This window comes from Bubalus bubalis, chromosome 18, assembly GCF_019923935.1.
Source record: "Bubalus bubalis isolate 160015118507 breed Murrah chromosome 18, NDDB_SH_1, whole genome shotgun sequence".
NCBI lineage: Eukaryota > Metazoa > Chordata > Mammalia > Artiodactyla > Bovidae > Bubalus > Bubalus bubalis.
Genome location: NC_059174.1, coordinates 8,763,250 through 8,787,211, shown reverse-complemented (window position 1 = coordinate 8,787,211; position 23,962 = coordinate 8,763,250). Strand labels below are relative to the sequence as shown.

The window sequence follows — 23,962 nt, the reverse complement described above, 5'->3', positions numbered from 1 at the left end:
ATTCTCTCTCCCCTCCTCTTTTCTCTTTCCACCAGCTTCCTCCTTCCTTTTCTCTCTTTTTTTTGTTCAGCTGGCAACTTTAGAGCCAGCCTTGTATTTCTTTACCGCACTTTACAGTCCCTCAAGGTCTGCATTTATGAACTAACCAGTGCTCCCCACCAGGCGGGAAGTTTGCAGGGAGATTCTGGAGTGTCCGTCCAATCTATGGCCCACCTGTCTGATAATGACCTTACCCCACCCCCAAGGGTAGGCCCCCTCCAAAATTCTACCTGACTGCCTGGGAAGGATCCCAAGCCACTCCTGCCAATTCAATTCTCTCTCTTGGGAATATGAACCAAGAAAGTGGAAGATGGAGCTAAGTCAAATCAATGAACCAGGAAACAGTCCAGTAAATTTCTCTTTCTTTTCTTTTTCTCTTTCATTTTTTGGGTGTGCTTTTGCTTTGGTTTGCTTATTTTATTTCAAGTGGGATTTTGGCTTTTATAGCCAAATCAGTCTTAACTAGGCCATACCTCTCTTGTGGCCATTTAACCAGAGGAGATATAAAACGACCCACATTTTTAAGCACCTAGATGAAGACATTACTGCCTTTTTAAAATTCTCTAATGTTATTTCCTCAATTGGCTGCATTTTATTTTAAATCAGAAAAATATACTATCCAGAGCCCATCTTATGGAAAAGGTGACATGATTTAATGTCTTGAAAATAACAGTAATTCTAAGTGTCATCAGCTTTGACGAGTACCCTCCATCCAGTCTTCATATACCGTCTGGATGGCAAGGCACATAAACTGGGAGGGAAGAAAACTGGCTTCTCTGAAGGGACGTGAAAACCACACCCTAGGCTTCCTGTATGGGGTGGGTCTCTCACGGCAAGGGCCAGACTGCTTCATGGCCCTGCATCTGTGGCCTCATCCTAGCCTAGTCAATGCATTTCTTACATACCCCGAGAGTAGGGAAGCACTAACAGCATCCTTTCCCCCCGTTTTAGAAAGGAAATTGGAGAATTCTAGACAGAACATGGAACTGCTTATGCCAGTCATAGAGGCTTAAGTCCCTCTAAGTATATCTGAGCAGCAGCCACGTCTGTAACAACTGTAAAGTCCCTCTCACTTGGCCCCAGACCTGGTCCTGACCCTGGCCACCCCAGCTCTGCCCAGCTCCTGATCCTTACGGTCTGGCTTTTATTTGTGGTCTCATGCTCAAATGACTGTGGTGACAATCGGCAGTCAACTGAACTTCATGTCACATATTCTGAAATTGAAAAATCTCAACTAACAAGAGAGCCAGAGTGTTTTACTCTGCTTGATCCCCACCATGACCCCTTTATAGATCTTCAAAGCCTTACTCTCTTGGAAAAATGCTACAGCCCATTTAGAGACCCTGCATGTTCTACTGGACAAATATAGTGACTTCTTTCAAAGACGTGCCATCTGTATGCTTTTCAAAAAGCCTTTTTGAAGTTTGCTAACTTATGGCAAGGGCCACCTTCCTCTCCTCTGCTGAGAATCACAAGACTTCATCTTTTCCCCACAATGTCACAAGACCCCTCCTCTCCTGATGACCACAGGGTAACACCCACAGGGGCCTTTGGTTGTGTTCATGGACTTTCTTAAGCCTGAAACTCGATGTGTGAAGGATCTGGGGTACAGAATTCCAAGGCCTCTGAATGGTGAGTACTTTTCTCTTTTCCTTCCTGCAACATGATTTAAATAAACTACCAAGTTTTCTTTAAAAAAAAAATCAATCTTCCCCCCCGCCCCGCCCCACTTTTACTCTATAGATTAAAAGCAAAAATTGGCTTTTCTAGATTCAACTGGCAGCTCTCCCTAGCACCAAGTTCATACCACTGTATTAACCTACTGTTGCCCCAGAATTCAGTGGCTTAAAATAAGACTAAACATTTATTATCACTCAGAGTTCCTATTGGTTAGAAATTCAGGAGCAACTCAGCTGGATAATTCTGACTTGGGGATTTCTGTTAGGGCCAAGAGACAAACCAGGACTACAGTCATCTGAAGGCTTGACTGCGATTGTTCAGTAGTTAGTCCAGTTCAGTCGCTCAGTCATATCTGACTCTTTGTGACCCCATGGACTGCAGCATGCCAGGCTTCCCTGTCTATCACCAACTCCTAGAGCTTACTCAAATTCATGTCCATTGAGTCAGTGATGCCATCCAACCATCTCATCCTCTGTCGTCCCCTTCTCCTCTCCAGCATCAATCTTCCCCAGCAGCAGGGTGTTTTCCAAGGAGTCAGTTCTTCATATCAGGTGGCCAAAGTATTGGATTTTCACCTTCAGCAGTAGTCCTTCCAATGAATATTCAGGACTGATTTCCCTTAGGATTGACTGGTTGGATCTCCTTGCAGTCCAAGGGACTCTCAAGAGTCTTCAACACCACAGTTCAAAAGCATCAATTCTTCGGCTCTCAACTTTCTTTATAGTCCAACTCTCACAATCCATATATGACTACTGGAAAAACCATAGCTTTGACTAGATGGACCTTTGTTGGCAAAGTAATGCTTTCTAAAATACTGTCTAGGTAGATCATAGCTTTTCTTCCAAGGAGCAAGCGTCTTTTAATTTCATGGCTTCAGTCACCATCTGCAGTGATTTTGGAGCTCAAAAAAATAAAGTCTCTCACTGTTTCCATTGTTTACCCATCTATTTGCCATGAAGTCATGGGACCAAATGCCATGATCTTAGTTTTCTGAATGTTGAGCTTTAAGCCAACTTTTGCATTCTCCTCTTTCACTTTCATCAAGAGGCTCTTTAGTTCCTTTTTGCTTCCTGCCATAAGGGTGGTGGTATCTGCATATCTGAGGCTATTGATATTTCTCTCTGCAATCTTGACCCTAGCTTGTACTTCATCCAGCTCGGCATTTCACATGATGTACTCTGCATATAAGTTAAATAAACAGGGTGACTACAGACAGCCTTGACATATTCTTTTCCCGATTTGGAACCAGTCTGTTGTTCCATGTCCAGTTCTAACTGTTGGTTCTTGACCTGCATATAGATTTCTCAGGAGGCAGGTCAGGTAGTCTGGTATTGCCATCTCTTTAAGAATTTTCCACAGTTTGTTGTGATCCGCACACTCAAAGGCTTTGCCATAGTCAATAAAGCAGAAGAAGATGTTTTTCTGGAACTCTCTTGCTTTTTCTATGATCCAATGGATGTTGACAATTTGATCTCTGGTTCCTCTGCTTTTTCTAAATCCATTTTGGACATGTGGAAATTCATGGTTCACATACTGTTGAAGCCTGGCTCAGAGAATTTTGAGCATTACTTTGCTAGCATGTGAGATGAGTGTAGTAGTTTGAACATTCTTTGGCATTGCCTTTCTTAGGGATTGGAATGAAAACTGACCTTTTCCAGTCCTGTGGCCACTGCTGAGTTTTCCAAATTTGCTGGCATATTGAGGGCAGCACTTTAACAGCATCATCTTTTAGGATTTGAAATAGCTCAACTGGAATTCCATCACCTCCACTAGCTTTGTTCCTAGTGATGCTTCCTAAGGCCCACTTGACTTCGCATTCCAGGATGTCTGGCTCTAGGTGAGTGATCACACTGGGTCATGAAGATCTTTTTTGTATAGTTCTTCTGTGTATTCTTGCCATCTCTTCTTAGTATCTTCTGCTTCTGTTAGGTCCATACTGTTTGTGCCCTTTTCTGTGCCCATCTTTATCTGTCCTTTATTGAGCCCATATTTGCATGAAATGTTCCCTTGGAATCTCTAATTTTCTTGAAGAGATCTCTAGTCTTCCACATTCTATTGTTTTCCTTTATTTCTTTGCACTGATCACTGAGTAAGGCTTTCTCATCTCTCCGTGCTATTCTTTGGAACTCTGCATTCAAATGGGTATATCTTTCTTTTTCTCCTTTCCTTTTCTCCTTTGCCTTTAGCTTCTCTTCTTTTCTCAGCTCTTTATAAGACCTCCTCAGACAACCATTTTGACTTTTTGCATTTCTTTTTCTTGGGTATGGTCTTGATCACTGCCTCTTGTACAATGTCACGAACCTCCGTCCATACTTCTTCAGCCACTCTATCAGATTTAATCCCTTGAATCTATTTGTCACTTCCACTGCTTAATCAGGATTATACTGGGATTTAGAACCTTCTTTCAAAGTGGATCCCTCATATGGCTGGCAAACTGGTGCTTGCTTTTGGCAGGAGACCCCTGTTCTTCTTCACATGAGTTTCCTCATGTCATAGTGACTAACATTCCCCAGAGTGAGAAAGCCAAGGGACCAGGGAGGAAGTGGTAGTGCCCTCATGACAGAGCCTCCGAAGTCACACACTGTAACCTCTGCCATACTTGACTGGCCCTCTGAGTCATCGTGGGAGGAGATTATATGAAACCGTGAACACCTGGAGCCAGGACCACTTGAGTCATCAAGGAGGCTGGATCCCACATTTACCTCTGATTCTTCCCTCCTCTTTCTCTTCTGGCCAGACCTTCATCAATACCATTTTAAGCCCCTAAATATCCATTCAAGGATTTATCTATATGGCTCCAGCCAATACCTTAAATTATCTAAAATGGCTTTATTTATCAGGGGAGAGCTTGTCTCTTAAATATGAAATAGAGAATCTGTGAGATCTACATTGGCACCATCTTATGAGAGAAAAGATGGGACAATAAGTTCAGATAGTCTGAAGGAAAACTTGATTGACAAAAACAGACCAAAATGTGATCACTATAATTCTGGGTTATATTAATAGATATGGAGTATGTTTGTTAAATGAGGTGATATTATTACTGATGACTGAAATTTGAGCTTAAGTCTAAGAGTACATCATGAGAAACTCTGGGCTGGAGGAAGCACAAGCTGGAATCAAGATTGCTGGGAGAAATGTCAATAACCTCAGATATGCAGATGACACCACCTTTATGGCAGAAAGCGAAGAAGAACTAAAGAGCCTGTTGATGAAAGTGAAAGAAGAGAGTGAAAAAGTTGGCTTAAAGCTCAACATTCAGAAAACTAAGATCATGGCATCCGGTCCCATCATTTCATGGCAAGTAGATGGGAAAACAGTGGCTAACTTTATTTTTCTGGGCTCCAAAATCACTGCAGATGGTGACTGCAGCCATGAAATTAAAAAACGCTTACTGCTTGGAAGGAAAGTTATGACCAACCTAGACAGCATACTAAAAAGCAGAGACATTACTTTGTCAACGAAGGTCCATCTAGTCAAGGCTATGGTTTTTCCAGTAGTCATGTATGGGTGTAAGAGTTGGACTATAAAAAAAGCTGAGCACTGAAGAATTGATGCTTTTGAATTGTGGTGTTGGAGAAGACTCTTGAGAGTCCCTTGGACTGCAAGGAGATCCAACTAGTCCATCCTAAAGGAGATCAGTCCTGGGTGTTCATTGAAAGGACTGATTTTTAAGCTGAAACTCCAATACTTTGGCCACCTGATGCGAAGAGCTGACTCATTTGAAAAGACCCTGATGCTGGGAAAGATTGAGGGCAGGAAGAGAAGAGGATGACAGAGGATGAGATGGTTGTATGGCATCACCAACTCAATGGACATGGGTTTGGGTGAACTCCGGGAGCTGGTGATGGACAGGGAGGCCTGGCATGCTGCAGTTCATGGGGTCACAAAGAGTCAGACATGACTGAGCGACTGAACTGAACTGAACTAATCACGTAACAGGAGGGACTCTGACAACTCAACGTAGGTTCAGAAATGAGGGAGCTGGGGTGAAATCCAAACTGAAAGCGTAATAAAGATGCCAAGCATTTCACAGTCACTGCTAAGGTCAGAATGTTTTGTGCCTCCCCCACTAAAATCCACATATTAAATCTTAAAGCCCAAGGTAATGGTATTAGGAGGTGGAACCTTTGAATGGAGCCCTCAGAAATGAGACTAGTGTTCTTATAAAAGAAATCCCTCACCCCTTCCACCATGTGAGGACACAACACTATGACCAAGAGGAGATACACTTAGCCATGCTGGTCCCTGATCTTGGACTTCTAGCTTCCAGGGCAGTGAGAAATTAGTTTCTATTTTTAGTAGACCGCTTGGTCTGTGGCATGTTGTTACCACAGCCTGAATGGACTAAGACAAGCACTATCTCCAGTGCACTCACTGACCTGCTTTCTTACCACCTATCACTTCCCTCAGTCTTCCCTTCCACACTGTCCGGGTTTTACCCCACCTTAGATGCCTCCATCAATAGCCTTTCACCAGGCCTGCACAACCCTCATACCTTCCTTCATCTTTTCCCTCTCAGCACCCTACAATGGGCCCACTAGAGCCCAGCAGACTCAAGAGAAACAACAATGGCAAAACCACACTCAGACATAGCACTGTACAGTTTACCAAGGGCCTGCACAGCTAATATCATCCCACCAAGTTATCTTAGCCTTGGTCTCTGGAGTCCCATAGTAAAGCAACCAGTGGCAGGCACTCTGGGTGCATGGAGGGGCCTATATTTCTTCCTTAACCCAAGGAAGACTATCTTAACATATATAATTATGCAACCTCCCAAAGCTGGAACAAGTTTACAGGTTCACTACACAGAAGGAAATGGAAGCCCAGAAAGCTTCGTCACACAGCACAGTTGTCCCAAATGCTGGTGGTAAAGCCAGAACCAGTAACCAGAGTACTGGGACTCTCAGAACTTTCCCTCCTTTAAACCATTAACGGAAAAGTCCTCCTATAAGTCCAGGTGGAGGACATGGGAGGACGGCAGGAAAGTGCTTTCTGCTGTCACAGCGTGGAGCTCAGGTGCTGGGGGTCCCAGAGCTGAAGGCAATAATGGTTTGCACTTATCAGTCCCCATTCATCTCTCCATCTCCCCCTGTGACATTCATTATCGAAAACACAGGCACCAAGGAAGGGCAGGAGCTAGAATCAGAAGACTGCTCAGGCGCCCTTGCTGCCTTTAGAGGCTTTCTTTTCCATTTCTAATAAATTCTGTTAAAAGCCTGTGCCTGGGAGTGTAAAAAAGTGGGGCACAAGGAACAAAGGCAAACATCTATTTTATTTGTGTGACAATGGCTCATGGGAGAAGCTGGCTTTGGCATAACACAGCTCTTCTCCCCATGTTACATGAGTGAGCGAATTCAAAAGAGCTTATAGGAAAGACACAGGAGATGATTAGAGCCTGGGAAGGTTTAGGGAGCAGAAACTGACAAACCCTGTCACAGCAGGGCCCTGAGAGGGGGTAGCCAGGGGTTTCCAAATACCCCCCAGAGACTACAGACAGAGAGGGGAGAGGGCAAGGGGAGGCGGCCAGAAGGAGCAGCTGAGAAAATTACCCTAAATTCTTGGTTTCTCAGGAAAAACTGGAAGTGGCTTTGTCCTTCCCCACCCCTACAATGCCAACAACTGCAGAGGGAAGACAACTGGGGGTCAGCGGTTGAAAAAAGGCCTGGTCTGCCTTCTCTTGCAGGAAGAGAAGGCAGGGAGGTGGCAGAGACTTGCCTGCTGGATCACTGGGTCCTCAGACCCCAGGGCATCCCCCAGAAAAGGCAGCCCGTACCAAACATTTTGGCAACCCACTCCAGTGTTCTTGCTTGGAGAATCCCATGGACAGAGGAGCCTGGCCACAGTCCATGGGGTTGTAGAGAGTCGGACACAACTGAGTGACTCACACACACACCAAACTTTTTAAATGACAAACCTGCCATGGGACCTGAGCAGGGCTTTCTAAGGGTTCTTGCAATGAAAGAGGAGTCCTTCCTCAGAACAAGAGTCAGCCTCTCTGGTTTCCCTGAAGACTCTGCTCTCCTTCACCTTCTCGGGATCTAAGCCATGGTGGTAGTCTCTCCTCTGTCTCGGCGGTCAGCCTCCACGCCCCCCTCAATGTCTCTGTCTCATCTGCACCCTGGCAGCAAGGTGCCACTTCCAATCGGGAAGCAGAACAACACAGGCGACTGAAGGTGAAGGGGGCCAGCTGATGCTCGTTCACTGGGAAGAATGCATCCACTTCACTTCACCCTTCAACTCCAGATAGACTCTCACAAGCAGAGAGAACTCGGGGGTGGGCGGCACTTAAAGGGTTATTCTCACCTCTGCCTCAGAACTCCAACCCAAAGGTATGACTCAGTCAGTTCAGTCACTCAGTCGTGTCCGACTCTTTGTGACCCCATGGACCACAGCACACCAGGCCTCCCTGTCCATCACCAACTCCTGGGGTTTACTCAAACTCATGTCCATTGAGTCAGTGATGCCATCCAACCATCTCATCCTCTGTCATCCCCTTCTCTTCCTGCCCTCAATCTTTCCCAGCATCAGGGTCTTTTCAAATGAGTCAGTTCTTCACGTCAGGTGGCCAACTATTGGAGTTTCAGCTTCAGCATCAGTCCTTCCAATCAATATTCAGGGTTTATATCTTTAGGATTCACTCATTGGATCTCCTTGCTGTCCAAGGGACTCTCAAGAGTCTTCTCCAACACCACAGTTCAAAAGCATCAATTCTTCTGCACTCAGCTTTCTGTATGATCCAACTCTCACATCCACACATGACTACTGGAAAAACCATAGCTTTGACTAGATGGACCTTTGTTGGCAAAGTAATGTCTCTGCTTTTGAATATGCTGTCTAGGTTGGTCATGGCATAAGAGTATGACTACAAGAACACAAATGGATTTCTTCATAATTTTCCTCCAGGGCCCCAGTGTTTTCTTGAAAATTATTTTCAACCAAACAAGCTAAGCTTAAGAGGTAAAGTTCACAAAAGCTGAAACTCTTGTAAGTGCTTTCTCTGCCTATTGCATAGGTCCTCCCCTTTTGGAGCAGTATTATTTCTACAACCGCCACTGCACACATAAGAAAACTGACTATTGCAGATGTTAAGAATTAACTATGGCATCACTGACTCAATGGACGTGAGTCTGAGTGAACTCCAGGAGTTGGTGATAGACAGAGAGGCCTGGCGTGCTGCAATTCATGGGGTCGCAAAGAGTCGGACACGACTGAGCGACTGAACTGAACCGATGGTCTCCCAACAAGGAAGTGATGAAGTAAACATTCCAAGCAAGGCCAACAGACTGCTGACCACTACTCCACACACTGCCTTGATTACAACTATAGGCTCAGCTCCGGGCTCAGATCACGGCCACCTTGGACATGCCGAGGAGTCTGGGTTCAGCTGGTCAGGAGCCCTTCTCCATGCTCATGGCTGTCCCACCCTAAGTCACTTCCCAGGGCCTCCCAGTTCTCTCAGCTGCCTTTGACTGCTTCCTGGACACTGACACCAAGGTTGAATGACAGTGACAGGAGCTCAGGTGGAGGAGCTAACCTCCTCCAGAAAGAGAAAAAGGAGCCCTGATTCCAGCAAGGGAGTGTCTATGCCCTTCTTGGAGAGAGCCTGCTAGCCAGCACCTTATTATGCTGCGAGAGTACTCGCCAGCCTCTTTAAGCCCATTCATCATTGTTCCATAAGTCCATGCTCGGATGCGGTAGCCTTGATGGTGGTTTTCCCGCTGCTACTGGCTTCAGCAATCTGGAAAGCGGGGCGATGGGTAATCAGTCTCTCCGTCATTAGGGCAAATAGGAGAGTCTCCTGTGGACGCGGCCTCCCAGGGTGGGTGAGCAAAAGGGCAAGGCAGAGGTTTTTTAATGAAAGGGCTGGCTCAGGGAGACCTGCTTCCAAACAGAGGAGGCTGGAAGATGAATGGTGCTGCAGTACGGAGCGCAGGAAGCATCCTTTTGCTCGGTTCTCAGGAGAGCCAGGGATGGACCTATGGAAAGCTTAGTCACTCGGGAGAGTTGAGAAAGAAGCCACTGGTTTCCAGGACGGCTGTGAGAAGTGGGAGTCTGAGGCTGCCTGGAGAAAGGGCTGCCAGCAGGGCTAACAATCTGCCTGGCTGGGAACTCAGCATAGCTCTTAGGGACATGCGTTTTAGAGTCCCCATCCTGGGCTCCATTCCTGACCTCCCCACTTTCCTAGCTGTGCAATCTTGGGCACATTACTCATCTACCCTGAGCCCAGATATTCTTAACAGTAAAAATGGATAGGATAAACATCAGTGGATTTGTGAGGTTAAAATGTGATAAAGTCCATAAAATGTCCAGTATATAGTAGGCCTTCAAAAAAGTTTAGTTGTCATCAGCCTCATCATGGACAGAATGAGAGGTTCAATGACAGGGACACCCACTAGCCCTCAGAGACGAGCAAGATGCCTTTGGATCGTCACATGGCCCACTGTGTCCAAGCAAGGCCTTGGAGACCAAGGAAAGGGAGTGACTTTACTATGAGTCTAAAAAAAAAAAAAAAAAAAAATTTACCGTATTAATTAGTGCAACACTAACTTCTAACTTATAAACTCCCAAATACCTGTGGCTTAACAAAATGGAAGTTTATCTTTTGCTGTGTAGCCTGCCACAGAAGGTGTTTCTGGCTGAAGGGCATGTCTGCCATCTTTAATTTGAGGCCCCAACGTTGCCCTTCGTGAGGACAGGCAGCTGGTGAAAAGAGAGTGTGGGGAATGGACGAGGGAGGTTTGCACCAAGCAGGCCTGGGAGTGGTGCAGGGCACTCCTAGCCCATTGGCTGGAACTCAGTCACGTGATTCCATCGACCTGCAAGGAAGGCTGGGAAATACCTGTCAGCTCAGTAGGAAACGGAAATGAGTTTTGCTGAACACATTCGACGAACAAGGTGAACTTCAATTAATGCCTCTTCTAAGAGGCCAGCCTCATTCTCGGAGCCATGTCTTCAGGGCTGTGGGGGGATTCTGGATGGAAAGGCACTGCTGAACTCCTGTGCTCTGGAATTCCTCACAGTCATGCGACCACCAATTCCTCCTTCCCTTTTAAGCCTGCCTTTGGCAAGTCCAAACACATGGCAGGAAAAATAATGTGGGGCATGTCCTTTCCTGAAAGAGTAGCACAGCCAACACGTGATTTCAGAGAGGTAGGAGACGCTGACCTCAGTTTTTCTTAAGGATGAAGTTAGAAGAGGGATTTAGCGTCTAAGACTAGGCTTTGAAAAATCCTCGTAGGCACGAAAAATCCTCAAATCACTGTTGAGGCCCTGAGGTTACATATGCCCCCATCATTTTGGGCAAGCTGACCAAACCATACTGGCTTTAAGACTGCACTACTACTGGACTCATAGTTATCTTGACAGTTGGGAGAATTTTAATTGACATTCGAGTGATTAATTATGTTTACCATATTGTGATAACTTCAAGCCATAATATGGTCATGATTTGATCTCCCGAGAACAGGGATTTTAACTAATAGCTCACTGATTTTGGAAAGAGAAAATATTCAAAACTATGCCATGCAATCCAATTATAAGCCATTTGTATGACAATTAGTATAACGGATGATGCCTTGGGCACTTACAGTTTCTCCTATCCTTTTGCTGACCCCACCCAGTGAATCACTTCTCTGTTGTCAAGGGCTTTGTGCGTAATAGATGTTGTTTAATCCTTAGGACCAAGTAATCTCCATGCTCTGTTCATCCCCAAACAATGATGAAAATCCTCCCTTACATATTCCCAGCACCCAGAAGACTAATTACCCATTCATAAGTCTTTACTTAGGAGCATACATCCTATTTCTGAACACCTATCTGCATGCCCTAGGTTAACTATAAAATTGTCCCAGTGGCCCCTCGGCAGTGCAGAGTGCGGCTGTAAATGCTTCTAGGTCACAGATCCCAACCCTGTGAGTAAGTTACCCTACAGTAAATAGACCCATTGGTTACATGGAGCTGCCTGCCTCATTTTTCAGTCTCAGAATGCCTTCTCAGTCGGGTGGGCACTTTTTGTCCCCTCCATCCTCCAACACCATCATTCAAATCATCTGAGGGTCATTCTGACCAACTTTCAATTACCTGACCAGGTCACTGTGTGGGCAGTGCCATCCAGGCATTCCATGAATAGTAGGAAAGTCTGGTCCCTTCTAGGAAATAACTTTATCTGGTGACTAAGTACATGAAGATGCAAAAATAGGCTGATAGAATAACCATTTTGGTAATCAATACAAAATGATTTCTCTAAGTTTTAACTGAGAACTATTTCAGAGACATGGCATTGATCTCAAAGTATTTCAGTTTTTCCCATCTAAAAAACAGAAATATTAGTATTCTTCTCTATGTAGATTATCTTATCATTTGGTAAATGTTCACTCCCTTTCCCCAAACTTCTTGGGAGGAGTACACTTCCCTGCCCTCCCAATACTGGATTTGGTCACATGACTTGCTCTGGCCAATGAAATGTGAATATCACTTCTGAACGTAGGCCTTAAGAGACATCACTATGTTCACCCTTCTGAGAGTTTCCAAGCTTTACAACACAAGACCTCTCCCCAGAAAACTGTTACCCCTTTATTCTGAGCTCAAGAGTGAAATATGTGGAAGAGAGCCACTTGAGCCAACATCAGCTGCCCCACAGATATATAGCATAAATAAACACATTGTAAAATGCCATTGAGTTTGGGGATGCCTTATTATAGTCTTATAATATCTAATTGATAGATATTGATAGATAGGTGGCAATATCTAATTGATAGATTCTTCATCCAGCAAGAATATTAGCAGCATGAGTAGTCTGGAATAATTTACAATTATCATGAGTTAGTCAGAGGCCCTAATGTAGGACAAGGTCTTTGAAACAGAGCTCTTGTCGGAGCCTGTCTAGAGGTAGGATATCAAGCAACCTGCTTTCCTTCCCACAGAAAGTTTTGCTTGAGGCTCCATCTTCATTTACCCAGCAAGCAGAGGGGGGAGCTTTGAGTTCATTCTATTCTTTATTTGGAAAATTTATCATTTAATATCTTTGAAGTCAGGTTGGACACACAAATCCTGTTTTTGATAGTACAAATTTCCTCTTTACCAAAGAAGGCAGAGATAACGACTCTGGCACAGATGGAGGAGATTTCTTCGGGGAAGGAAAGCAGCATTTAGGTTGGTTAATGCCTTCCCTGGTGAGCTATTGTATTCTTGTTTGGGGTTTCTGGGCCCTCATTTTGGATACAGCTAGACTCTTCAACTGAGATTTATAGTGCAGAAATAGTCAACAAGAGCAAATGAATCAATCTGGGAAGCCATGCTGCCCTCCACATAGTACACTTCCTTCTGCTTCCCCCAAGTATTTACCCTTTTCTTATAATCATTATTTATCCGATGAACCCATATTAAAGCACTTTATGGGTATACGCAGCCAAGGGGTATCACAGTACACATGCTATGATGGCAGTCTTTTCTTAAATATGTGGTTTTATTTATTTATTAAGAAAGCATCACCTCTTTCCATTATGAATAAGTGCTAGGAAATAACCTGTTTGGGTCCAGTCATGTTATACATCGTGGAGGGCAATGGGTAACTAAGAAATCTCCTTAGTTGTGTATTCCCACCCCGACATTCTAGCAGAGTTCTTTTCCTGCCTAAGTTCCAAAGAAGAGAGAGTATAGCTAACATTAGGGGGTTCTGCTTGGAGCGCTGTCTCTTCCCCTCCCCAGCCTGTGATCTTCTTAATCTCATCTGTCCCCATGGCTTCAAGCATCATCTTTATACTGACAACTATTCCATTTAGACCTCTAGCCCAGACTACTCCCGAGTTTCAAATTCATTAAAAAAACAACTGCTACTTGACACCTCTACTTTAATGTCTTACAGACACTTGAAGCATAATATATCCAAAAAGGAATTCTCAATCCACTCCCTCCCTCCACATAGAGACACCAAACCTCCAAAACTGATTTTCCTTTAACCATAACCAATAAATAACATTTTCATCTTTTCAGTGACTTAAGTTGAGAATCTGAGAGTCGTCTAGGCTCCTCTGTCTCCCTCATCCCCTTCAACCAATTTCTTACACACCGAGTCCTAGAGTCTATTTTGAAAACACGTGAACACTCCACCACTCCTCTCGCTGTCATCACCTTAGACCAAGCTCCATAATCCCTTCTCTGGACTCCTGCAAATGCTTCTACTTCCTCATTCCATATTCCACATAATCGATGATTTTTTTTTTCTTAAATGTAAGGAACTTCATTCACATCACAATTCTCTTCAAAATGCTCCAGTGACTTCCTGTTGTAAAATATTAGCACAAACTTAGTGACTTAAAGTGACACAAACTTATTATCTTATCTGAGGTCAGAGGTTTGAAATGGGTCTTATGGGCTAAAATCAAGCTGCCAGCAGATTTTGTTCCTTTCTAGAGACTTCAGGAGAGGATCTTTTGTTGTTGTTCAGTCACTAAGTCGTATTCGACTCCCTGCAACCCATGGACTGCAGCAGACCAGGCTCCTCTGTCCTTCACTATCTCCTGGAGTTTGCTCAAATTCTTGTCCACTGAGTCAGTGATGCTATCTAACCATCTCATCCTCAGCTTCCCCCTTCTTCTTTTGCCTTCAATCTTTCCCAATGGCAGGGTCTCTTCCAATGAGTCAGCTCTTCGCATGAGGTGGCCAAAGTATTGGAGCTTCAGCTTCAGCATCAGTCCTTCCTATAAATATTCAGGGTTGATTTCCTTTAGGATGGACTGACTGGTTTGATCTCCTTGCAGTCCAAGGAACTCTCAAGAGTCTTCTCTAGCACCACAATTTGAAAGCATCAATTCTTCGGCACTCAGCCTTCTTTATGGCCCAATTCTCACATCTGTACATGACTACTGGAAAAACTATGTTAGCGTTAGTCACTCAGGTGTGTCCGACTCATTGCAACCCCACGTACTATATAGCCTGCCAGGCTCCTCCATGCAATTCTCCAGGCAAGAAAACTGAAGTGGGCAGCAATTCCCTTCTCTGGGGGAACTTTCTAACCTGGGGATCAAACCCAGGTCTCCTGCATTACAGGTAGATTCTTTATCATCTGAGCCACCAGGGAAGCCCAGAAAAACTATAGTTGTGACTATATGGACCTTTGCCAGCAAAGTGATATCTCTGTCTTAACACACTGTCTAGGTTTGTTATAAGTTTCCTTCCAAAGAGCAAGTGTCTTTTAATTGCATGACTGCAGTCACCGTCTGCAGTGATTTTGGAGCCCAAGAAAATAAAATTTGTCACTGTTTCCACTTTTTCCCCTTCAATTTACCATGAAGTGATGGGACTGAATGCCTTGATCTTAGTTTTTTGAATGTTGAGTTTTAAGCCAGCTTTTTCACTCTCTTTTTTCACCTTTAAGAGGCTCTTTAGTTCCTTTCCACTTTCTTTCATTAGAATGGCATCATCTGCATATCTAAGGCTGTTGATATTTCTCCTGGCAATCTTAATTCCAGCTTGTGATTCGTTTAGCCTGGAATTTTGCAGGAAGCAATCTGCATGTAAGTTAAATAAGCAAGGTGACAATATACAGCCCTGTTGTACTCCTTTCTCAGTTTGAAACCCTCAGCTATCCCATGTCTGATTCTAACTGTTGCTTCTTGACCTGTATACAGGTCTCTCAGGAGACAGGTAAAGTGGTCTGGTACTCCTATCTCTTTAAGAATTTTCCACAGTTTGTTGTAATACACAGTCAAAGGCTTTAGTGTAGTCAATGAAGCAGAAGTAGATATTTTTCTGGAATTCCCTTGCTTTCTCCTGGCAATTTAATCTTTATTTCCTCTGCTCTTTCTAAACCCAGCTTTTACATATCAGTTCACGTACTGCTGAAGCCTAGCTTGAAGTATTTTGAACATAACCTTATTAGTATGTGAAATGAGCACAATCGTATAGTAGTTTGACTATGCTTTGGCATTGCCTTTCTTTGGGATTGGAATGAAAACTGACCTTTTCCAGTCCTGTAGCCACTGCTGAGTTTTCCAAATTTGCTGACATATTGAGTTCAGCACTTGAACAGCATCATATCTTAGGATTTGAAATAGCTCAGCTGGAATTCCATCACCTCCACTAGCTTTGTCTGCAGTAATGCTTCCTAAGGCCCACTTGAGTTCACATTCTAGGATGTCTGGCTCTAGGTGAGTGACCACACCATCGTGATTATCCAGGTCATTAAGACCTTTTTTGTACAGTTCTTCTGTGTATTCTTGCCACCTCTTCTCAACCTCTTCTGTTTCTGGTAGGTCCTTACCATTTCTGTCCTTTATCATGCACATCCTTGCATGAAATGTTTGCTTGATACCTCCAATTTTCTTGACTATACCTTTATTCTTTTCCACTCTATTGTTTTCCTCCATTTCTTTGCATTGTTCACTTAAGAAGGCTTTCTTATCTCTCCTTGCTATTCTCTGTAACCCTACATTCAGTTGGGTTTATCTTTCCCTTTCTCCCTTGCCTTTTGCTTATCTTCTTTCCTTGATATTTGTAAAGCCTCCTCAGATAAACACTTTGCCTTCTTGAATTTCTCTTTCTTTGGGATGGCTTTGGTGACCACCTCCTGTACAATGTTACAAACCTCCATCCATAGTTCTTCAGGCACTCTGTCTATCAGATCTAGTCCCTTGAATCTAGTTGTCACCTCCACTGTATAATAATAAGATATTTGATTTAGGTCATACCTGAAATATTCCTTGCCTTTTCTAACTTCTAGAAGCTGCCTCCATTCCTCAGCTCATGACCCTGCATGACCTCAGTCTCTGCTCTGTCATCCTATCTCCTTCTCTGTATCTGACCCTCCTGCCTCTTTTTTATAAGGACTCTAGTAATTCCAGGGGCCCACCCTGATGACCCAGAATAAACTCCCCATCCCAGGATTCTTGGCTTAATTGCATATGCAAAATTTCCTTTGCCATGTAAAGATAACATAGTCCCAAATTCCAAGGATATGACCTGGTTGTCTCTGGAGGCCATTATTTTCTATCTACCATACTTATAAACCTTAGAACATGCCCAGGCTCACCTGGATGAGGGGAGACCCTCAAAGAAAATACTAATTTATCCCAGCAAAGATCAACCTAGACTGGACTTCCCTGGTGCTCCAGTGGTTAAGAGTCTAACTGCCAATGCAGAGGACGTGGGTTTGATCCCTGGTCCAGGAACTAAATCCCACATGCTGCAGGGCAACTAAGCCCGTGAGCCACAAATACTGAACACATGTGCCCTAGAGCCTGTGATCTGCAGTAAGATAAGCCACTGCAATGAAAAACTCGGGCCCTGCAACTAGAAAAATCCCACCCCATAGCAGTGAAGACCCAGTGCCATCAAAAATAAATAAAATTTAAAAGAAAGATCATCCTAGACTAAGTAGCCTCAAGTAGACCTGCTAACTGACCACAGATGTTTTAGCAAGCCCAGTCCCAATCAACCACACCTGATCCAGATTAGCAGAACCACCCAGTCACCAATGGCTCATGAGAAGGAGCATATAGTTGTGGTTTAAGCCACTACATTTGGGGATGGTTTGTTACATGGCAATGGCTAACTGATAGAAAAGTACACAGATGGCTTGTCCCCTGAAGGGGGTCAACTCAGAGAGGTAGGGAATGGTGTGAACCCAGAAGATCCATAGTTATGTTGGACACTGCTGAGTACCCTGGACACAGAGTTCAGTGGCTATAGAGTCACAGCTAAGAACGTGGAAAGATGAGGTGCGCTGCTTCCCCAAGCACGGTCAGCTGAAGTGCCCGTGCAGTTCTGCTCCTAATGTGATGTGATCAGTAATTTCATTTTATCCATGTGGAAAACCAAGTCTGGAATGATGCCGATGGTTTGTGAATGGCTCCAAAAAGGAGAAGAGAACAAGAAGTTCTTCCTCTGCTTTCGAAAGCAAGAAAGTCTGCTCCTTGGCATTCAAGGACAGGATGTGAGGGTCAACAGTTGGCCTTCCCCTGCAGACTCAGTAGCCGCCTGGAGACCTTGAAGAAGCAGCATTCAGAGAAAGCAAGCACAATTTCAAAGCATTCCCTCTAAAGTTTTTACCAATGCTTGATAGACACGGGTAGATGTGTCTCAGACAGCAGAGAATCGTCCTCTCTTTGGAATAAAATCAGCTGGACAGAATTTTCCTTTCCAAATGTAAAACGATGTTTCCAAACAAAGGAAGTGAGATGTTTTCTACAGCTGCTCCACATCCATTATGCTTTGCAAAAGCATTGTTCATGAGGTTTTTATGATGCAAAAAAAAATAATTAAGATGAGAGGCACTTCTTGTCTCTGAATCTTTTTTGTTTAAACATGTTTTGCAAATGGCCAATATCTCCTGTTACTTAGGTTTGCATCCAGAAAGTGTTAACACTTAATTATAAAATCAGCAGCTAATACGCTTAATGACTTTCGATTATACCCAACAATAGCTGCAGTGTGCTTTAAAAAATGCATTTGCATTCATATTCCTTTGACCTATCTATCAGAACCTTGAGGCAACCACGCTCGAACCATTTACTAATAATTGCCCTAGTTAACCTCAGGGCCCTGGATATGGCGTGGTGTAGCCACAAGGGAAGGAAATGCCAAATGCCTTCTTGAGGGAAGAGCAGAGTCTTAGTTCACAGCTCGCTTTTGTATTTCAAGAGCTTGGAGCCTGTATTTTAATATTCAGCAGGGCACTGACTTCCCAGGAGCTAGTGAACCTCAAATCTCAATGGGGAAGATCATAAGGGAAAAGACCCAAGGTTGGTCGCTAAGAGAGCCCAGTGGAGCTGAACAGGAGACTGGTGTTGAAGAGGGCCTGGGAGGGAAGGACAGTGGGTTGAGCTGTGTCCCCTCCCCAGATTCGTACATTGGGGTCCGAACTCCCAGTACCTCAGAGCACAGCTGTATTTGCAGATAGGTCTTTAAAGAGGTAAAGATGATAGGAGACTATGTGAGTGGTCTCTCATCTGATATGACCGGTGTTCTTGCAAGCAAAGGAGATTGGAACACAGACAAACACGTGAAGAAACAGGGAGAAAACAGCCATCATCAAGCCAAAGAGAGAAATCTCAGAAGAAACCAATCCTGATGATATCCTGATCTTGGACTTCCAGCCTATAGAGCTGTGAGAAAATACATTTCTGTTGTTTAAGCCACCCAGCCTGTGGCACTTTGTTATGGACCCCAGGAAAGTAATACAGGCACACTCTGGTATTCCGAGTCCAGTAGACACGCCATTAGGCAAAGTCGTCTCTGATGATCATAAATGTGTGTGTTCACGGCTGTGGTTCCTGTAGTAGTCTCCCTACCCACCTCAAACAAAGGGCTACATGCAAGGGGGATTCAAGCCTTTCTTAGTCTTCATAAGCTGAGGAACCACTGGTGGTTCCCCCTGAGGACTCTTCCCTTATTATCTCTCCTGCTTTGCCTCCTGGATCTATTGCTCTTACTAGGCTGGTTTTCAGGTTTCCACCCTAAGGCCATACTCAAACCCAAAGTTCATGATCCAAATTCATAATCCCCAGCCCCAGTAACTATACTGGGGGGCACAATCATGAAGCTGGCACTACCAGCCACTCTGAGAATCCTCGCTGGTTGGGAAGATATACCCTAAAGGATTCTCTCTGCCTGTTATCTCCCCTAGTACTGTTATGATTATCGGTGGCCTGGTGCAAATTCAATGAGCTAAATATTGGACAAGCTGTTCCCAAGCTGTTCTGCTTTGTTCAATTTGTTGTTCAGTGTACATCCCACCAAGCAAGTGAAGGATTTGATTCCTTTTTTAAAGCACCAGTTGGTAACAAAGGACCAAAGAAGGTAAAGATGCTAAACAACCTTGGCCTTGGTAAAGTTATGTGGTCCAGTGACAGAAGGGCCAGTGTTGGGGAACTGAGAATTGAATCAGTTGACTTATAAAAGTTTCCCAGGTAAAATCCCTTCTGAATAGACAAAGCCTGTCTTGGAGTACTCAGGTGATTGGCAAAAGCAGACAGCCTTGGTTTCTTCTCATGTTGCTTTAATCAAGCTGATTGAAGAGTTGGAGCTGGGAGTTAGAGTAACAGACAATCAAAACAACTAATGGACAACCAAAACACCAATGCAGAAAAGTCAGATCCACCTAGAAGAGCTGGTAAGCAGAAGAGAGCTGAGGCAAGCACTGTTTACAAGAGGCCCGCCTGCTTCCCGGCACCTGCCAGAGCAGGCCATCAGCCGGCAGGAGCTGTGAATAAGCTCGGGTGAAATGGTCTAGGTGGAACAGCGAGTTATATTAATAAATGCGTTGTGAGTAAGGGGAAAACAACTTCTGCTCTAAATGGTGATAGGAAGGGAGTGAGTTTAGAGTAAAGGAAGCCAGCCTTATCTAGATGTGCAACCTTGGACTAGAATACCACATCCTTATTTCATCCTTGGGGCTTCCCTCATATCTCAGTTGGAAAAGAATCTGCCTGCAATGCAGGAGACTCTAGTTCGATTCCTGGGTGGGGAAGATCTGCTGGAGAAGGGACAGGCTACCCATGGTAAATGTACTCATTTCCGAGAGCTTCTGTAACAAATGACCACCAACTGGAGGCCCAAAACAAAAGGGATTTATCCCGTCACAGTTCTGGAGGCCAGAGTCTGAAATCAAGGTGTCAGCAAGGCCATACTCCCTCTGAAGGCTCTAGGGAAGAATCCTTTCTCACCTCTTCCAGCTTGGAGACTCCTAGTGTTGCTTAGCTCATGGCAACATCCTACAGTCTCTGCCTCCAACTTCACGTGGGCTTCTCCTCTGTATCTTCTGTCTCTCATGACACTTGTCATTAGATTAGGACCCATCTTGCTAATCCAGGATCATCTCCTCTCAGGATCTTGAACTTAACTATATCTGCAAGGAGTTTCTTTTTTCCATATAAGATACCATTCACAAGGAGCAGATATTACAGTATGGTCCTATGTCGGGGTTGGGGGGCGGGTGGTGTGCACACACACACAGTCGCTCAGTGGTGTTTGCCTCTTTGCAACCCCATGGGCTGTAGCCTGCCAGACTCCTCTGTCCATGGGATTTCCCAGGCAAGAATACTGGAGTGGGTTTCTATGCCCTCCTCCAGGGGATCTTCCCCACCCAGGGATCAAACCCACATCTTCTGTGTCTCTTGTACTGCAGGTGGATTCTTAACCCACTGAGCCATTAGGGAAGCCCCACTTATTTGGGGGTAAGGGGACACTATTCAAAGCTATGAAATTTTTGTTTATGACTGTTATAAACAAAAATTAATATCACTATTTTTGGGAAAATCTATAATCTTAAGGAGGATTGCTAACAGGCAAGATCATGTGCTATGTGGGCAGAGACCCAGTTCACCTCCTTACATGTTTCCATGAGTGCACTTCTATCCCATTCTCCAGTAAAGAGTGGGACTGGAGTTCTTCTGGCCCCCTTTGCACCTCCTCATTTACTTATTCTTATGGGAAGGTCAGAGATGACTTTTCTGTGGAGATGGGAAAGGTTTGACATCCTCTTGCTCCTTACTTACCAAGGATAAGGATAGATAAGCAGACAGCATAAGTCTATTCCCCCACAAATGATGGGTCAGTGGACAACAGGAAATGCTTGGCTGGCTGGTAATTAATTAGAAATGAAAACCCGGCTTTACTTCAGATAGGTCCAAATTCTAGATTTAGGAGGTATCTGCCAAAACCCTCACTTTGACCTTAGGTCCAAGCTGTGTTCTCCAGCACAGTTAATCAAAGAGCCTGAATTTGAAAGGTTTGGCACTAGCCTTGCTCATGAGTACATCTGAGCTTTCACTTGATAATCACCTGGTTCTTCCACAGGGAGGAAGAAGGTGGGATTAGAACCCTCGAATCTCCACTTTTCTATTTCGTCCCTTGTATACATCCTTTCATATACCCAAGGCAGGTGTCAGTATTGTTTACCGGCTCTTAGCTACAGAAATGGAAGATTATCTGAAAAAGACAATCAACATTTATAGCTGTCGCCTTGTAAATTAAAACTTAGAAAGTGATAATACATATTACATAATTCAAGAGGTGAATTGCATAATAAAAGTTCTGAACTTGACAGCAAAATGTCAACATAAAATTTTAAATATTTACTTAGCCATATGTTGACTGTAAAACATCAAGCATTCCCTAGAATAAAAGACTAAAGAATTACCCTCATAATAGTGAAAAACAAGAAACCACCTAAATGTCTATCAGTAGAGGATCGTTAAATGAATTCTGGTTCCTTTGTGTTCTGGGGTGGTACATAGACACCAAGTAAAAAAGATACATTGTGTAAAGGCAGAGGTTGCAGAATAATATATAATATAGGATTCTATTTTTGATACAAGAAAAAAAACATATATTTTTTTATGTTCCTACACACAAAAATGCTAGTCTGTGCTCTGTGATGACCTAGCGGGGAAGGGAAGGAGGCTCAAGAGGCAGCAGATATGTGTATACATATAGCTGATTCACTTTGCCTTACAGCAGAAACCAACAAGAGGTTGTAAAAATTAAAAAACAAAAACAAAATAAAAAAGGGAAAAAAAGGCTACAAAAATCATAGTAAGCTGATAGCAGCAGTTGCCTCTGGGAAGAAGAGGTGGCTTGGAACAAGTGGGGGTTTCACATTTGGGGAATCGTTTCAATTTTTGATGCTCCTTGAACAATTCAAATAATCATGTCAATTAACTATTTTATATATTGAAGGGCAATTTCTGGATTTTTTAAAGGCCATAAACAAATAGTTAGGTATTATAAAAAATAGTAGACACTAAAATAATTTAGTAACCCAAACAAGTATCTAGCTAGCTAGCCATTTACACACACACACACACGTATATGTATTTATGCACATGGATGTGTATAGATCTATATGTGTGTGAGGGATCACGATGTGTAGTATGAATTTATTAACAATGATCTAACTTCATTTTACAAAATACATTGAGTACCTTGTCATTCTTTTTTCAGAACTTTCTTTTTCTCTTCTTTCCTTTTCTCTCTCTCTCTCACTCTCTTATCTCTCAGTCTCACCTCCAAACAAAAACAAGTCACATGAAAAGAGAAATTCCCCACTCCCCCTTCCACCCTGACTCTCTAGCATTACCTCTGCATGGCGGGTAAAGTGAACCAGCCCTTTCCTCCAAGAGGTCACAGCACTGAGACCTCCTTCGTGGAACGAGTGCAGGTAGAGAAATCTCGGGTCCTGACAATGAGGTTCAAAGAAAAGGCTGCATGATGTAGCAGAATCAGCTGCTCTGGGAGTCAGATTGACCTAGTTTAGAATCCTGGCTCTACGAACTTTTAATTAAATGGCCTGGCAGAATAATTCAATTCTTACCTGTAAAATGAAGGATAAAAAGAAATACTTCAGAGGATTAGAGTGAGGCTTCAAGGAGGTTAACACGTAGCAACTGTGCAGCCACAGCTGGACCTGGCACGGAGTCTGACAAAGGCTGACCCTTGCCATCCACTCACTGCCTTTGGAAAGTGGGCAAAAGTCGGTCTGGACAACAAGAGGCCACGTGCTTGGGGTTGACAAAGCAGCAGGAACAGCAGGGACGACTGACCTACTGACTTTGTGCCCCGTGCCCCTTGACCAGGGACGAGGCTGGGAATAGATTCTGTTACCAGAAGTTTCCAAACCCCCGGTAAACACACACTACCCTTCACATCTTTCTCCCTTCAAGGCAGTTGCCTTCCAACCCAGTTAGACTTGATTCTTTATTTAGTCCAATTAAAGTACACTTTCTTTCCTCTTCTTTTGGGGCAAGGCCAGTCACATGAAATACGTTTCTAGAATTCCTTAAGGGAAAACGCCACTCTTCCGTTCCCACTGGCGTCTGGCTGGTTCAGAATTGTGATCCTTGTTAGTGAGACTCCATGGCCGTTCCTTCTGCTTCCTTCCCCCGCCCTCACTGACGTCTTCAACAACTGGTCATTCCTTCCTTAGTATTCACAGTTCCTGAGTGCTGGGGACAGGGCGCCAGATTTCTCTGGGTGAATCAGATGCTAAAAATAGAGCATCCACTCTTCTCTTATAAAACCCCAAGCCTGTCCTCCCTCTCAGCTCCTGGGTGCTCACTGCCTGCTGGTCCCTGCCAGCACCCCCCTTTACCATCTCAAGCTTCCTACCCCACATCAGAACACGGGAAAGGTCCGTGAAGTGGGACTGAGCACTCAAGTGCCTCACAGATTTTGCTTACATTCATACCAGCAAAAATGAAAGAAGGAAAGGGCGGGACATGGGCCAGGCTTGCCGTGAGTATTA

General features: G+C 44.1%; 1 protein-coding gene across 2 annotated transcripts in view; it reads right to left on the bottom strand.

The window, feature by feature from the left end:
* The window catches only part of CDH13 (cadherin 13), a 1,055,068-nt gene extending 1,031,892 nt beyond the window's left edge, over window positions 1-23,176 (bottom strand). For both annotated transcript variants that reach the window (XM_044931221.2, XM_044931224.2), the window contains exon 1: window positions 23,033-23,176. In XM_044931221.2, coding sequence (XP_044787156.2) covers window positions 23,033-23,161 — 129 coding nt within the window. In that variant the 5' untranslated portion in view covers window positions 23,162-23,176. The remainder of the gene's footprint in view (window positions 1-23,032) is intronic.
* Window positions 23,177-23,962: the final 786 nt, after the last annotated feature.